This window comes from Schistocerca americana, chromosome 6 (genome assembly GCF_021461395.2).
Source record: "Schistocerca americana isolate TAMUIC-IGC-003095 chromosome 6, iqSchAmer2.1, whole genome shotgun sequence".
NCBI classification, from domain to species: domain Eukaryota; kingdom Metazoa; phylum Arthropoda; class Insecta; order Orthoptera; family Acrididae; genus Schistocerca; species Schistocerca americana.
The window spans coordinates 35,090,971-35,106,565 of NC_060124.1; the positions used below are offsets into that span (position 1 = coordinate 35,090,971).

General features: G+C 35.5%; 1 protein-coding gene across 3 annotated transcripts in view; it reads right to left on the reverse strand.

Annotated features, from left to right (window-relative positions):
• Nucleotides 1-6,143: 6,143 nt before the first annotated feature.
• LOC124619910 (anoctamin-1-like) overlaps nucleotides 6,144-15,595 on the reverse strand; it is a 244,349-nt gene continuing 234,897 nt past the window's right edge. For all 3 annotated transcript variants that reach the window (XM_047146544.1, XM_047146545.1, XM_047146546.1), the window contains 5 exons: nucleotides 10,333-10,484; nucleotides 10,036-10,241; nucleotides 9,772-9,944; nucleotides 9,593-9,698; nucleotides 6,144-8,828 (listed from right to left, as the gene is read on the reverse strand). In XM_047146544.1, coding sequence (XP_047002500.1) covers nucleotides 8,580-8,828; nucleotides 9,593-9,698; nucleotides 9,772-9,944; nucleotides 10,036-10,241; nucleotides 10,333-10,484 — 886 coding nt within the window. In that variant the 3' untranslated portion in view covers nucleotides 6,144-8,579. The remainder of the gene's footprint in view (nucleotides 8,829-9,592; nucleotides 9,699-9,771; nucleotides 9,945-10,035; nucleotides 10,242-10,332; nucleotides 10,485-15,595) is intronic.

Here is a 15,595-nt window from a genome sequence, read left to right on the forward strand (position 1 = left end):
CTTCTGCTGCTAGAGAACTTTGAATTGTAGTATGTAACATGGTAATGTGTAACAAAACTATGTTGATGTGTGAGAAATAGCATGCTGTAGTCTAGTTTCAGATTCAAAGCATTTGTCCACACATGGAGCACCCTCTCCTTTAGCATGACAATGCACCACATATGAGCACTGCAACAACCACAACAATCCGACACCTTGGGTTCAACTGTCCTTGGTCGTCCTCCATACAGTCCTGAAGTGGTTCCATCCGATTTTCATCTGTTTCCAAAACTTAAAGAGCACCATCAAGGACTTCACTTTGATAATAACAAAGTAGTAAAACGAGGTGAGGTTGTGGCTTCTCAATGAAGTCAAACATTCTACATTGACAATATCACAGAACTAGTGTCTCATTGCGACAAATGTGTTCAGGTGCGTGTGCGTGTGCGCTCAACAGCGAGGTTATCGGCGAAATATGTTCATCATCAGGTGACTACGTAGAGAAATAAATATGTAGACATGTAGAATAAAAATAAATGTTAATAACATCTGTTTCATTTAACAAGCTTTAACAGTTTTCACATAAACTCAAGAGGCATTAGTTTTCAGCATGCCCTTGTTTCTCACAATGTATCCATGTGTTATCCCCATCTTTCTAACATCCTTCCTTTATCTTCCTGTGAATTACATTTTTACTTCCTTTCTTGCTTTTGCTAAAGGTAATGACATCTTTCACTTTTCATTTGTTAGAGCTGATGTGCTACTTGTCAGTTGGTGATCTTTCTCCCTCTATTTGTTCTGTGCTGTCTATTGTTTAGTTGTCTCAGTAATCTAGCTTCTTATTCTGATCCACATGAACACCCATTTCACAATTCTAATGGATTTTCATCTCAAGTATTTTAAGTCACCCAACTGATTCTGTTGTCAGCGATCTAGGAAAAAGACAGATTGTTACTTACCATAAAAAAAACACGTCAAGTTGTAGACAGATGTAATTAAAAGACATTTACATAAAGCTTTTGGCAACAGGCTTCATCAGTGAAAGAAAGACACACACCGCTCAACACACCTGCCCAAGATGCCGGAGTTGGCGAACATGTGTGCGTGAGGTATGCTTGTTTCCGAGTGTGAATGGTGTGTGTGTGTGTCTCTCTCTCTTCCACTGATGAAGGCTGTGGCCGAAAGTGTTATGTAAGCATCTTTCAACTGTGCCTGAGTGCAACTTGACGTGTCCTCTTTAAGGTAAGCAGCAATCTGTCTTTTCCTACATTGTTGATATTCCTACCTGAAGTTTCCATTGTTTGTTCTGTAGTCAGATTAGATTAGATTAGATTAGATTAGATTAGATTAGATTACTACTAGTTCCATGGATCATGAATACGATATTTCGTAATGATGTGGAACGAGTCAAATTTTCCAATACATGACATAATTAGGTTAATTTAACAACATACTTAAGTTAATATAACAACTTTATTTTTTTGTGTTTTTTTATTTTTATTTTTTTATTTTTTTTATTTTTTTAATATTTTTTTTCTTAATTTATATCTAAAAATTCCTCTATGGAGTAGAAGGAGTTGTCATTCAGAAATTCTTTTAATTTCTTCTTAAATACTTGTTGGTTATCTGTCAGACTTTTGATACTATTTGGTAAGTGACCAAAGACTTTAGTGCCAGTATAATTCACCCCTTTCTGTGCCAAAGTTAGATTTAATCTTGAATAGTGAAGATCGTCCTTTCTCCTAGTATTGTAGTTATGCACACTGCTATTAGTTTTGAATTGGGTTTGGTTGTTAATAACAAATTTCATAAGAGAGTATATATACTGAGAAGCTACTGTGAATATCCCTAGATCCTTAAATAAATGTCTGCAGGATGATTACACGCTTCTGTGCAATAAATACTTTATTCCTCAGTGATGAATTACCCCAAAATGTGATGCCATATGAAAGCAATGAGTGAAAATAGGCGTAGTAAGCTAATTTACTAAGATGTTTATCACCAAAATTTGCAATGACCCTTATTGCATAAGTAGCTGAACTCAAACGTTTCAGCAGATCATCAATGTGTTTCTTCCAATTTAATCTCTCATCAATGGACATACCTAAAAATTTGGAATATTCTACCTTAGCTATATGCTTCTGATTAAGGTCTATATTTATTAATGGCGTCATACCATTCACTGTACGGAACTGTATGTACTGTGTCTTATCAAAATTCAGTGAGAGTCCGTTTACAAGGAACCACTTAGTAATTTTCTGAAAGACAGTATTGACAATTTCATCAGTTAATTCTTGTTTCTCAGGTGTGATTACTATACTTGTATCATCAGCAAAGAGAACTAACTTTGCCTCTTCATGAATATAGAATGGCAAGTCATTAATATATAATAAGAACAACAAAGGACCCAAGACTGACCCTTGTGGAACCCCATTCTTGATTAGTTCCCAGTTTGAGGAATGTGCTGATCTTTGCATGTTACGAGAACTACTTATTTCAACTTTCTGTACTCTTCCAGTTAGGTACGAATTAAACCATTTGTGCACTGTCCCACTCATGCCACAATACTTGAGCTTGTCTAGCAGAATTTCATGATTTACACAATCAAAAGCCTTTGAGAGATCACAAAAAATCCCAATGGGAGGTGTTCGGTTATTCAGATCATTCAAAATTTGACTGGTGAAAGCATATATGGCATTTTCTGTTGAAAAACCTTTCTGGAAACCAATTTTTTTAGTAGCAAAAGTGCAAAAGAAAGGGAAACTGTTGGAAAGGAATATAGAGAATCATTGAAAGACTTTATTGCTATGCGGAAAGAAGTTTGATTTTACATAAATTTGGATTAAACTATTAAAATATCAAGCATCTTGGTAGAATCTTTGAATGAGTTGTTATTCTGTACATTACACTGATATACATAAAGGGCTAAAATAAAAGGGACAAAACCAAAATTTGTAGTGATTTTAAGTAAGCATCCTGTCCCTGAGTTTTTAAATGCTTTTTGACCCTTTCACTGCCATGATGTGCTCTCTACATTCTGTGTTGAGCAAGCTTTTGTCATGGCTGTGCTGTGCACCAACTGCTGGCACCTGTGCTGAGAGAGAGCATTCCAGCCATTATGAAATACACATGATCAAATTTTTCAAAAACTATTGGGAGAAAAAAATTGATTTTTGCGCATCTTACAGTCTGATATCTTCACTTTAAGAAGTGACTGAATTTCTTGTGTTTCCATCAAACTTACTGCACTACTTCAAATTAAATTAAACACTGCACAAACTTGTAAGAGTTTGCAAAGGTGAAACACACTGTGTAAACTTTGTATATGCTTTCTTTTACCTCATACAATGCAGTGAATAACATGTAGGTAAGATATCAAGCTTTCATTTAAAACTGAGAGCATAATGATATCTCATTTAATTCTCAAATTACTCGATTTTACACACAAAGAATTGCTGCGCCTGATGCACCCATTCGTGAACATGTGGCCATAACAATTGTCATATCTCAAATGATTCACGATATCAAAACAAAGTGTTGTTTTTTTTTTTTTTTTTGTTTTTTTTTTTTTTTTTGCAAATGATAGCATGCAATGAGGCAAATATGTTGTATGACAAATACTCAAACTTTTGTAATCACTGAAATATGGAAGAAACTCTTCCGCAGTAGTGAGAGGTTTGCGGATCAGGATGTATGCAGACCTCCATAGCACTGTAGGAAAAACCTAAGTGTTGCACCTGGGTAACAGCATTACAGAACATGTATATACGCCGATAGCAGTGAGAGGGTTAAGCATCAAATGGAATGTTGCAGGAATATGAATACAGTCTTCTAATGACTCAGTTACTAAAAAAACTTATTACATTAAAAAGACAAGACAAACAGTTGTCAAAGCTGTAAAAAGGTGTAACACACATCATTATAAAGCAATAAAAAAAACTCTTCACACATCAAGAATGCACCAGTGATCAAATTGTTGGTAACACTTGATGTTTTCAGATTACATGAGTGGCAGAGGCTCTTGCACAGTTGCACTCTATTTTACACTGACTTTGAGGAGATTATCTACTCAAAGCATTTTATGTCTTAATAAAATTTGATTGTTATTTATGCTACACTTTTAATTTCCATACTCAGCACAGTTTCTGTCAGCATCTGAGATGTCTCTTAGCATTGCATATAACAAACACAACTTAGATAAAGTGTTAAGATATTTTATGCACTTCTGGCAATTATGATGATAAAATTTGCAGGGTGACACAATAAATGAAAATAAGGAAAGTCAACCTCTCTCTCACTTGGTGAGTGGCATACAACCTATCTACCATTTGAGAAAACTTGCTAGATCTTAGCTGGTCATTCAAGGCCGACATTTTTTGTATATTTTGCGACTCAATCTGGAATTATACTTTGTCTGCAACACTAGACAGACAATCAAATTCAACATGACGTAAAAATTGCCCATCCATTTACCTGATTTTTAATTGAGGCCAACAACAGTATGATGATGAAGTCAGAATTAAACATTTCCATTTAATTACTTTTAAAACACAATCATCTGTATATTGGCTAGTTTGACATAGCCAAGACACTTTAATGTATGGCTATCAATGAATAGTAAGCACACATTAGAATTTGGAACTGTGCTATACTAAGAGGATTTACATGAATACTAATCTGCCCATTAACTTCACTAACATTTTTTAAATCATCATGAATTCAGCACATCAAACAACAATTAAATATTTAGTTGACAACAAATATATGCCACTGAAATACTATAAAAATATAGATCACCAGCAAAGAAATGACTGAATATAGTCTTCTGGTAAACCTTCCGGTCGTGAAAGCTTTCATACTATGAATATAGTCTTATCCTACTTCTGAATAGAAAGTAAACAGCAGAAGACTGTAGATGGAAATATGGTGTTTTCCTTCACTGTAGCTTTGTCATTACAGATATGCATTTCTTGATGGCCTGCCTATTCACTTCTCTGGAAAATTTGAGAGAATGCAGTGTGTGTATTAGAAGATAAATCACAAGCACATCCCAATGAAATTCGTTATTTATCATCAATCATTAATCTTCTTTAGACTGAATTGATCAAAATGTAAATCAGAGCTGACCATCACTTGAGTCAATTAATGAAACTAATGATGGGAGTTTTCTCAACTGTCTATCAGCATTTCAAATAGAACTGTTATTAGAGTAAATCGAAGGAGAATCAACACACTTATTACAAACTACATTAACTATATACTGTGTACAAAACACAACTACACACTCTACACTGAACACATTAGTGGAAGATTTTACTGATGAGGGAAATAATCACAAACAACATAATTTCATAATTCAGAACAACAATTGATACGTTATTTAATTTTGTTTGTGAACAATTTTGAAATTTTCATGCAATTGTTTAACATTCAATGACAGGTGATGAGTAGTGTAGCATCATAACATACAGCACTAAACCAGACAGACAACAAAAAAGAAAGAGGGAAACACTTATTTTTAAAAGAAGCATTGAAACCTTGTAGCTTCTCTCTTTCATTACTTTTTTGTATGTCTCTTCTGACATAACATTTTAATGATGTTTTCCTTCTCGTTGGTTTCAGCAAATTTCATTGACTTTTTTCTTCTATTGAAAACACTAGATGATAGGGTCTAGCTCCGAGTGTGATTATGTCTTCAGCAAAGTCATTATCAAATAATATAATTTAATTCAAACTCTTTTTGGATCAGCTATCTTTGTATTCAATTGAATTTTGCTTATAATACACACATTGCTGTATTTCATAGACTGTGATGGACATCCTATTCAATTTAAGACCTTTATATTTTTCCCCCCATCCTCACAACAGCAGTCCTCTCATTCTGGGGTCTGAGTAACCTGCCCTCTCTCTTAGTTATCCTGAACATTTCCTTCTCTATGACCCAACGGAGAAACTATTGGTTCTAAAAGGCTGTGTAGTGTAGTAGTGTACATGTGTGTCTGTAAGCATTAATTAAATTTCTGCTCCTCAAGATAATTATTGGCCAGAAAATACACCTCAACTTTATGATTTGTATAACATTTGCTGTTACGGTCACCTGGGAAACACTGGCAATATTTTCATGTAGACCAGAATAACATACAACAGAAGCATTTGACTCCAAATTGTTAGGTAAATATTTTTATTACAAAAATCTAAATTTTGATTGAATTTACATTTCTACTCATCTTTATTCAAAAGTCTTAACAGTTTAAATGTCACATTTTAAACTAGCATTTCTTAGTCATGAAAATGTTTTGACATTTGCAACTAAAAGGCACAGATGAAATAGAGGTTAATACATTTGGCAAGATGGAGGCACAGTAATTAAAAAGAAGAAAAACAAGGAACTAACAAAGTAATCATAATTCTAGAATAGCTAGAATGTAACATTTTTTAAATGCCAGTATAGTAAAAAAGAAAATTATTCAAACCTCTCCTAAGGTGACTTCACATGCCATTAAGAAGTGGGTATTACTATGTGTCATGGTACACAGGCTTTAGCAGATCTCCAGAGATGAATTGTTGTAAGCAGTTGTGGTGTAAATGGCTAAACAGATGAGCTGTCACTGGTTCTGTAACTAGATATTTTGTCCCTCCTTTTTTATAATGTACAGGAACATGGCAAAAAGAGCTCGTTGTTGAATTCATGTAACAAATAATGAGTTGTTCGGTCAGAATTACATGGGTGTAAAGTCTGAAATGAGGCTTATGAAGCTATTAATGGCACAGTATGTGTTCACATAAGAAACAAAAACCTTAATCTCAGACAGAGGGGCACAGGACAGTATGTACTATGTAGCTGTGACAGTAGATAAGAATAATAATGACCAGCACTCTTAAAATTTGAAACTCTCTTAACTGACAGGGTGGAAGTCAGGTTCCACTTATTAAAGGTAAAGCTAGAGTTAGCAGTACCTGTTAGATTTTTATAAGAGATTACTGAAATGCAGACAATTATTGCTGAAGATCAAAATGAACCCCAATGCGACTGGAAAAAATTTCTCTTTTATATTGTTTGGCATCCATGTGCAGCTTTGCAGCTGCTTCACTTAACATATTTTTCTTCAATTATCTCAAAACTGCATCTATTAGTAGTTCATACAAATTTCTGCTCCCTAATAATACATATGGGTACCCATTTCACAGTGCTTAGCACATCTTAAACCTTCCTGTGGAGTTCATAACATATATTGATTCAATTATTCACAACCCTACACATTCCCTAGAAGAACATAAATATATGTGACATGTAGAACAACCAGTCTACAAACACTTTTGGTAAATTTCTGATTAGTTGTCATACTGGCAAAAAGATTACCAGTTACAGAAAATATTGTATTACTGTATTTTAATAAGTGGAACATAATTTTCAATAAAAGTATATAAAAGTGTGTCTATGTATAACTTTCTGCACAATAACATTTTCACTGAAATATATATGCACTATGATGCCTACGACAAGACTGTTTTCCTTTAATTAAATGCATATCAAACTAACGTTAATTTCAGGTACCAGAGAAAGCTTAAAGTGCAGGCACGAAGCATACATCACATAAAACAACAAAGTATTTTGGCAATAGGATCTTCTGCTTTTCATAAATCACATTATAAATGCAACTTTGGAATCATTTTCATTGAACTGAAACTTTTACACTACATTATTTTTTTGTTATAAATAATATAAATTGTGATGTATTTATATCAATAATTAAAGGATTAGCAAAAAATTACAAAATGTCTAAAAACATCTGTAACATTTAAATATACAAATATAAAAGCTAGACTATCCCTTCATTATCATTTACTGAGTAGAATATAAAAATCACATTACAAACAACACATCATAAAATTGTCCATCCATTACTCAACAATAAAAATTTAAGTACCAACATTCAGTACCACAACACACATTTACAATATACACTATGTAAAGCTTTAACTTCACAATGCCTCAACCACGTATGAAAAATGACAGAATTCAATTCCATCATAAACATAAAATAAAAAGGACTCTTTACTGACCAACTGACAACTTGAAAAGCAATACCAAATTGCTTTTTCATGTAAAAACCTAGCTGCTACATGTTTTTCATAAACTTTCACTATTTCAGTAGCAAAATATATTTCAGATCTGTTCCTCTTCTTGCAATGAAGATATGAAATTCTGAAATATGTTAATAAATATAAATATATTGGCAATAATAGATATGTGACCACAAAAAGTTTACTGCCTCTGTTCTTTAGAATACAACTTTATACAAAATAGCCATGAGAATATAGATCTTTGTTGAAAACCTTCACATTCCACAACATTAGAAGCAGTTTTATACATTTACATAAAACTATTAGTAATCTGAAGTAAATATGAAATCGAATGTGATTATACTTCCTCAGAGTAAAATATACAAAAAGGAACTCATAAAGAAATTCACAGTGCTGGCTTCTCTTGACATAAGCCACTTATCTTTTTAATAAATTAACTGCTTAAAGCCTGTAAAGTTACAACAGCATTTTTATGCACTTTACCTTATTAAGAAAAATAATAAATAACTTGCAACTCAAACAACAAGATTGTTCCATTGGCCTTCACGATGTCTAATACCATTTTCACCAGATCCTCCTTTTCTCTCAGCTTCCAAGAATTCCCCTGAACTGACTTGACTCAAGCGAGCACGAGCTCTCATTGCCTCCTGTTTAATGATGATTTCATTTGTCAAATATGCTTCACGTCTTATTTCATCCCGCAGTTTCCGAGACATGTCAGGTATACACCACTCCACTGCAGCCATCACAACTCCCACAACATTCTGAAAGTGAAATTTTCAGTGAGGATCTTTTAAGATAAACATTTCTTGAGGTACACATAATCTGTAATTACGCTTAGAATTAAATCAAAATACTGCCTCGAAGGTGCATAACATGGAGATTTAATGATTTAAGTCTGGTGAGAGAACAAAATCAAACTACTGTATAAGCTGCAACATTTTCTTAAATTTTGCATTTACACAATCCTTGGAATTTCATGCATTTCAGCACTGACTAATGCTTTTATTATATGCTAATATGTCCACAAAAACATTTAACAGCAATTTCCTTCTATGAAAAATAATAATTTTCATTGAACATAGACCACCAGTACCACAATCAATAAAATTCTCCTACACGTGTGACCTTATTATGAAGTAAATAAAACTAACAATGTTTTGACTACTGTTGCATGCAGCTTTCATCAAGTAACAAAATTCACCAAAAACCAAGTTGCATGAGAGTGTGAATTGAAATGTATGGTACCTTATGTAACATTTAAAGCTATTAGATCATTATTTCAGTCACATTACATGTCTGAACAACAGAATACAAAGGGATTCTCACTTTCATATTGCTAATGTCCTTGCAGCTATGTACAAGAATCCACTTAAAATATGATACATATGCAGAAGGTAACACACTTGATGAATTACATGTTTCTTACAAATACAAGTGGCAGTTATTACCACAGAATAATATTCAATAATTTTTACTAGGCACTTCAAGCAAATCCAAAGCTTGATATTTAAAAATTATAAATTACCTGAAAAACAACTATAAATGCCAGTCTTGCTGCCAGAACATGCCAGTAAATGGGTGGCCGCTTATATGGATGACGGTCCCAAGGAGGATTGCGATATTCTAAGTACCTAGAAAGAGTTACACACATAAGAAATCACATACAACTTTATAGCACAGTGTAAAATATTTTAGCCCACTTACCTGCACATTGTGACATTTTCTGGATGTCGGGGTGCATAGTATGATGGAAAATCTGATGTATTGAAATATGCTAGCGAATGATTCAGGAAACCCTCATCTGTATGGTTTGGGTTGACGACTGACATATACACTAAACGTGGAATGAAATTTGAGGAAAATGCAATAATAAATGCCTGAAAAAAGAAGGTGACAATGAAGCAATGAATGTTGTCTCATAATACCATTTTTTTCCCTATAACTTACACTTTTGGATAAACTACTTACATTTGTCATAACAGCTAGTCTTCCAATTATATCAAGTATGCGAAACCATACTCCTATATCTTTAACTCTGTGAGGCACAGGACGCCTATAAAATTTGAGGAACTTCTTTGCATCCAGTCTCATTTCGAGCACATTATTGAGAAGCGCAAAGAATGGAGCAAGTGGAAAGGCCGCGACAAAAATTGTAACAAATCCATACTGTAAAACTAGGAAAATTCAAATTACATTAACCTTACACTTTTAATTAATAAAATAGAAACAAACATAGCTTACAATGTTCTTTAAATATGTACTTACCCATTTCCAGATATTCTGGAAAAAGTCCTCTCGGACCCCAGTCCAAAAGCCTATAATCTTGGGCCCAGCGAGTGCTGCTCACAGCTTTTGCATCATCTTCTTTTCCAAGTCCAGTTAGCAGTTTGAAAGTATTGTACCATTTCTGTAGCAGTCTACACATAAAATAATAAGTTACAAGATAAGGACGGGAGAATTTTTAAATCAAAATAACAGACTAACAAATTAATGAGATTGTAGTTGGCATATCAATGTACATACCACATTTCTCATTAATCTATTATTCAGGTCGCACTTTTCAATCCACTGATTACAACAGTACAGTTAGTTTCACTGGAAACCGTGTTAATGAATAGCATCTGATAATTGAAATTGTTACTACAGCATGCAATTGTAAAGTAGTATCAGCTAATTAGCAGATTTGAGAGTACTGGCACCACTCATTAGAAACCCAGCATTTCATTGTTTTCAGTAATGTCTTTCAGTGCCCTGAAAACTAATGAATCTATCTGTAGCTAAGTTCAAACACAAAAAATTACTTTTCCCATTTGAACCAGTATGCCTTTATGTTTCAGGATTTGAGTTTATAATTTTGTTGCCCTACATTTTTCTGAACCAGATACCATCCTGCATTATTCAATTAAGCCCTCAAATTAAAGAACTGACTAAATTATTATAATTTCCAATATAGCAACTTTACTCAAACAGGTAATTGACCACAGAGGCATACAGTGTGCTAATCAAACAGTACTGAGAATGTTCATAATTTGCCAGTTAACTATCTTTTAGCCAAACCAAATCATTACTGGAAGTAACAGGTCGTGTACATTATTTAAGTCTCACTCTGAAGTTTTACAGGCTATAATATAATACAAGATTATGAAATAACATTATGACAATCTATAAGTACTGCTCCCCTCCCAAAAATCTTCAGTATGCAACTGACACTCAGCATATTAAGATCTATGCATAACAAGTCCACGCTTCAGTGCTGAGAGCATATGAGTAACATCTCCATGAAACCTCAGAGCTAACATTTGACCAGATAAGATCCATGTACAACGTTCCTACATCAGTCTTAGGTTGGTTGGTTGGTTGTTTTTGGGGAAGGGGAAGGAGACCAGACAGTGAGGTCATCGGTCTCATCGTATTAGGGAAGGACGGGGAAGGAATTCGGCCGTGCCCTTTGAAAGGAACCATCCCGGCATTTGCCAGGAGCGATTAAGGGAAATCACAGAAAACCTAAATCAGGATGGCCGGACGCGGGATTGAACCGTCATCCTCCCGAATGCGAGGCCAGTGTCTAACCACTGCGCCACCTCGCTCGGTCACGTCAGTCTTACACTCAATTAATGCCTATTGATAGTCTGCGCACTGCTATCATCAAACTACCATCTTGATGAATGTGCAATTACAATTATGATCACACTGATCACATTAACAGTTTTGGGGGTAATTACATTAATGAAAATAAGTGACTCCCTGGGTACAGTTATGTTTATAACTAAATGCATACAGTTAGTGTTTCACAAACTTTTGAATTGTCAATGACAGAACACATTAGGGCAACAGATAACGAAGTGTTGTATTAATTATAATAATGAAATCATATTTCAAATCTCAGTTTAACAGTCACTAAATAGTGAACTTCTGCTAGTGGACTATTACGACCGCATGTTGCAAGGGAATTCAGTGAACTGTAAAGTAATGTCACATACATGTGTACCAGGGGGCCTCACAAGCTGGGGCTGTGTGGGAGAGGAGGCATGGGGTGTGTGTAATGAATATGAAAAAGCAGCTGTAACCATAGTGTACCAATTTTTAAGACTTAAAATTATCACTAGAAGTCATGAAAATGACATAAAAATTACATATTATTATATAAATATTATATATAATACAGGGGTTGGACACCTTTCCATGGGACACTGCCTTATCATAGACACCTTCAGTGCCGGGCAGGAGGCTTTGCATGCTTTCATGAGGTCGAGAGATGTACCGGTGGTAGTGTAGCTACTGGCACAGTCACCCAAACCAGAGTGGTCTCGAGTGAGGAGCCAGACAAGTGCGTCCCACACCATAGAGTAGGGGGACTCTATAGGCTAGGTCATCAACCCCTCTAAGGGAGCTAACCCCAAAATGAAAGCCCAGTCTTCCAGGCTGGGTGTTGATCACAGTGTTGTAAAAATCTATTATTGCAAATAATTCAACGAGGAATGCCAGACTGCCACGAAGATGACAAACTGTGCAAGGAAACAGGAATATTGATTTACCAGTGCTTAAATTCGGAACATTGAAATTGCGTACACTGTTGCAAACAGGAGCAATGAATAGTGTCGCAGAAGAAGTGCTAAGGCATGGAATAGGAGTTGTTGCACTGCTGGAAATCAGGTGGAAGGTAAGAGCAGAGGAGAGATTTATAAGGAGAAATTCTCCCTGTACTATTCTGAAAAAGACGATGTGACCTTTGTGAATGTATATGCAGCAACGGAAGAACCAGATTAAGATACTGTGGACAACATCTACGATCAATTATGGGATGTTTGTGATGGAATACCCAGATATAATTCCAAAATAGTTCTTGGTGACTATAATGCAAAATTGGGAAAGGAAGAAGCATTCAGAAGTGTGTTTGGTAAGGAAAGTATGCATGAGGAAACTAATAATAATGGTACGAGGGTTTCCCAGTTTGCTTCTGAAAACAAGTCGAAGGCTGTAAGTACCTGTTTTCCAAGGAAAAATATCTACAAAGAGACACGGAAAACGCCAGGAACAAATGAAGCAAACCAAACAGACCATATATTGATATCAAACAGGTGAGCATGTGATATGGAAAATGTGCGCACTTACCGAGGAGCTAATTCTGATTCTGACCATTACCTAGTAGGAGCCAAAATGAGACAGGAACTTGCCCTGGCTGCCAAAGGAAGTTGTGCCACAGTAAAGAAATGGGATATAGAACAACTGGAAGATAGGTCTACTGTTCTGGAGCACCAGAACAGATTGAGACAGAAATTACAAATGAAAGATGGTGGAGATGATATAGACAAAGAACGGAATTCTATTAAAGATGCCATTAGGACAACAGCAGATGAAATACTGGGGGGAAACAAGGAGACTCAGGAATGAAGACTAGTTATGATGAATGGTGACAGGCAGTGGAACAGATAAAGGAAGCATGGCTGAAAAGCTTGCAGCAGAATACTAGATCAAGTCAGGCATTACAGGCAGCAAGGGTATGCAGTAGGAAAAAAGGGGAAGCCATGAACAGAAAGATACAGGAGATGGAACAGCACTACCAAAGGAATGAAAACAGAAAATTCTACAAGAAAATTAAAGAAGGAACTCAAGAATATAGTTACTTTTGAATACATTATGGGGGTGGCAGTGATCAATGTGTTAACAAATAAGTATTATTAAAAACAATCTTGATCACGATTTATTTATCAAGATGACCACAGCAGTGGACGAAAATCGTCACCTTGATAAATAAATCGTGATCAAGACTGTTTTTAATAGTAAATATTTCAGGAATACAGATTGAAAATAACTTGTAAGGACAAAGAGGGAAATTTGCTGACAGATAAACAAGATGTTCTGGATAGATGGAGAGAATACTTCAAGGGAATTTTGGAGGGCAGTACTACCAGGAATGAGTATCCACTCTGTTATACTACAGATCCAGACCAACATTAGAGGAAGTACAGAAGATGGAGTATTGTCCACAAACTTATTAAGTTGCTATGGAATCAGGAAAGACTCCCAGAAGAATGGATCTTAGGTGTAATTCAACCAATACACAAGAAAGGAGACAAGACCTGCTGTTCAAATTACCAAGCAATTACCCTTCTGAATGTAACCTATAGGATCTTACCTACAATAGGTTAGCACCATACACAGAAGAGATTCTGGGGGAGTATCAGTGTGGATTTCAGCCTAATAGGTCAAGAACAGACCAGATATCTGTGCAGAGGCCAATACAAGAAAAGGCATATAAGTGTACCATTGAGCTTCATAACCCCTATGTAGACTTCAAGCAGGCCTTTGATAGTCTTGATAGAGCACAACTGCTAAATGATTTGCTGCTGCTTGGTATACCATCGAAGTATGTCTCACTTATTCAAGCAACATTGGCTGGTTCCAAGGCTGCTGTGCAAGTGGATAGAGAACTAAGCAATTGGTTTAGCATTTGTGAAGAAGTCAGACAAGGCGACACACACTCTACAATGCTTTTTAATCTGACTCAAAGCAGCCAAGTGGAAGCTTCAGATATCTGGTTATGGAGGCACAAAATTGATTCAGACATGCACATATGCTGATGATGTAGCAATTATTAGTAGAAGAAGGGTATCACTAGAGAGGACAATATGCAAGCTGAAAGAAGCAAGAGAAGCTAAAGGCATTTCTATGAATGAAACAAAGACTAAGTAAACGCATTTCACCGGGAAGGAAAATAGTAACTTGGATAGACTAGCAGCAGACGGTTTCAATTTTGAACACACACAAAACGTTTACTATTTGGGCTCTAATATTAACAGCACAAATTCCATGTCAACTGAAATAAAACTGCGCATCCTAAGTGGTAATGCTTCCACACATTTAAGAAATTGTTGGCCTCTAGATTATTAAATAGGCAGATGAAGCTGCAACTATATAAGATCATGATCAGGCCAGTTGTAATCAACAGATGCGAAACATGGACGCTAACAAGTTTTGATGAGCAGAAGCTCAGGATATCTGAACATAGAGTGCTGTGCAAGGTCTAAGGGGCAATTCAGGATATTAATGGTTTCTAGAGATCTAGGACAAATACTGAGCTTGGCCACCTCATAGAAGGAGCTGACATTGTAAGAACTATAAAAAGTAGAATAGCAGCCTGGATTGGACATGTCTTCAGGATGGACACTGGAAGGACAACTAAAAAGATTTTTGAATGGAGGCCAACTGGAAGAAGACAGAGGAAGGCCACAAAAATGGTGGATAGATTATGTGGAAGAAGATATAAAATCTCTCAGAGTCTGAGGATGGCGAAGAACTATGCTGGAGAGGGCAGAATGGAGGAAACTTGTTGATGAAGTTAAAACTCACACAGGGCTGTAATGCTGTGAGAAGAAGAAGACAGATTGGACAAAAATATTGAAACACTATGAGAAATGCAAGCTTGAATTTAAATGTAGATGCTAGCTAAGCCTGCAACCTCACGAATGGCGTCTGTGCAATATCCTCAATAAGATGCAAGTGTCAACTATGATTGGAACACTATTCT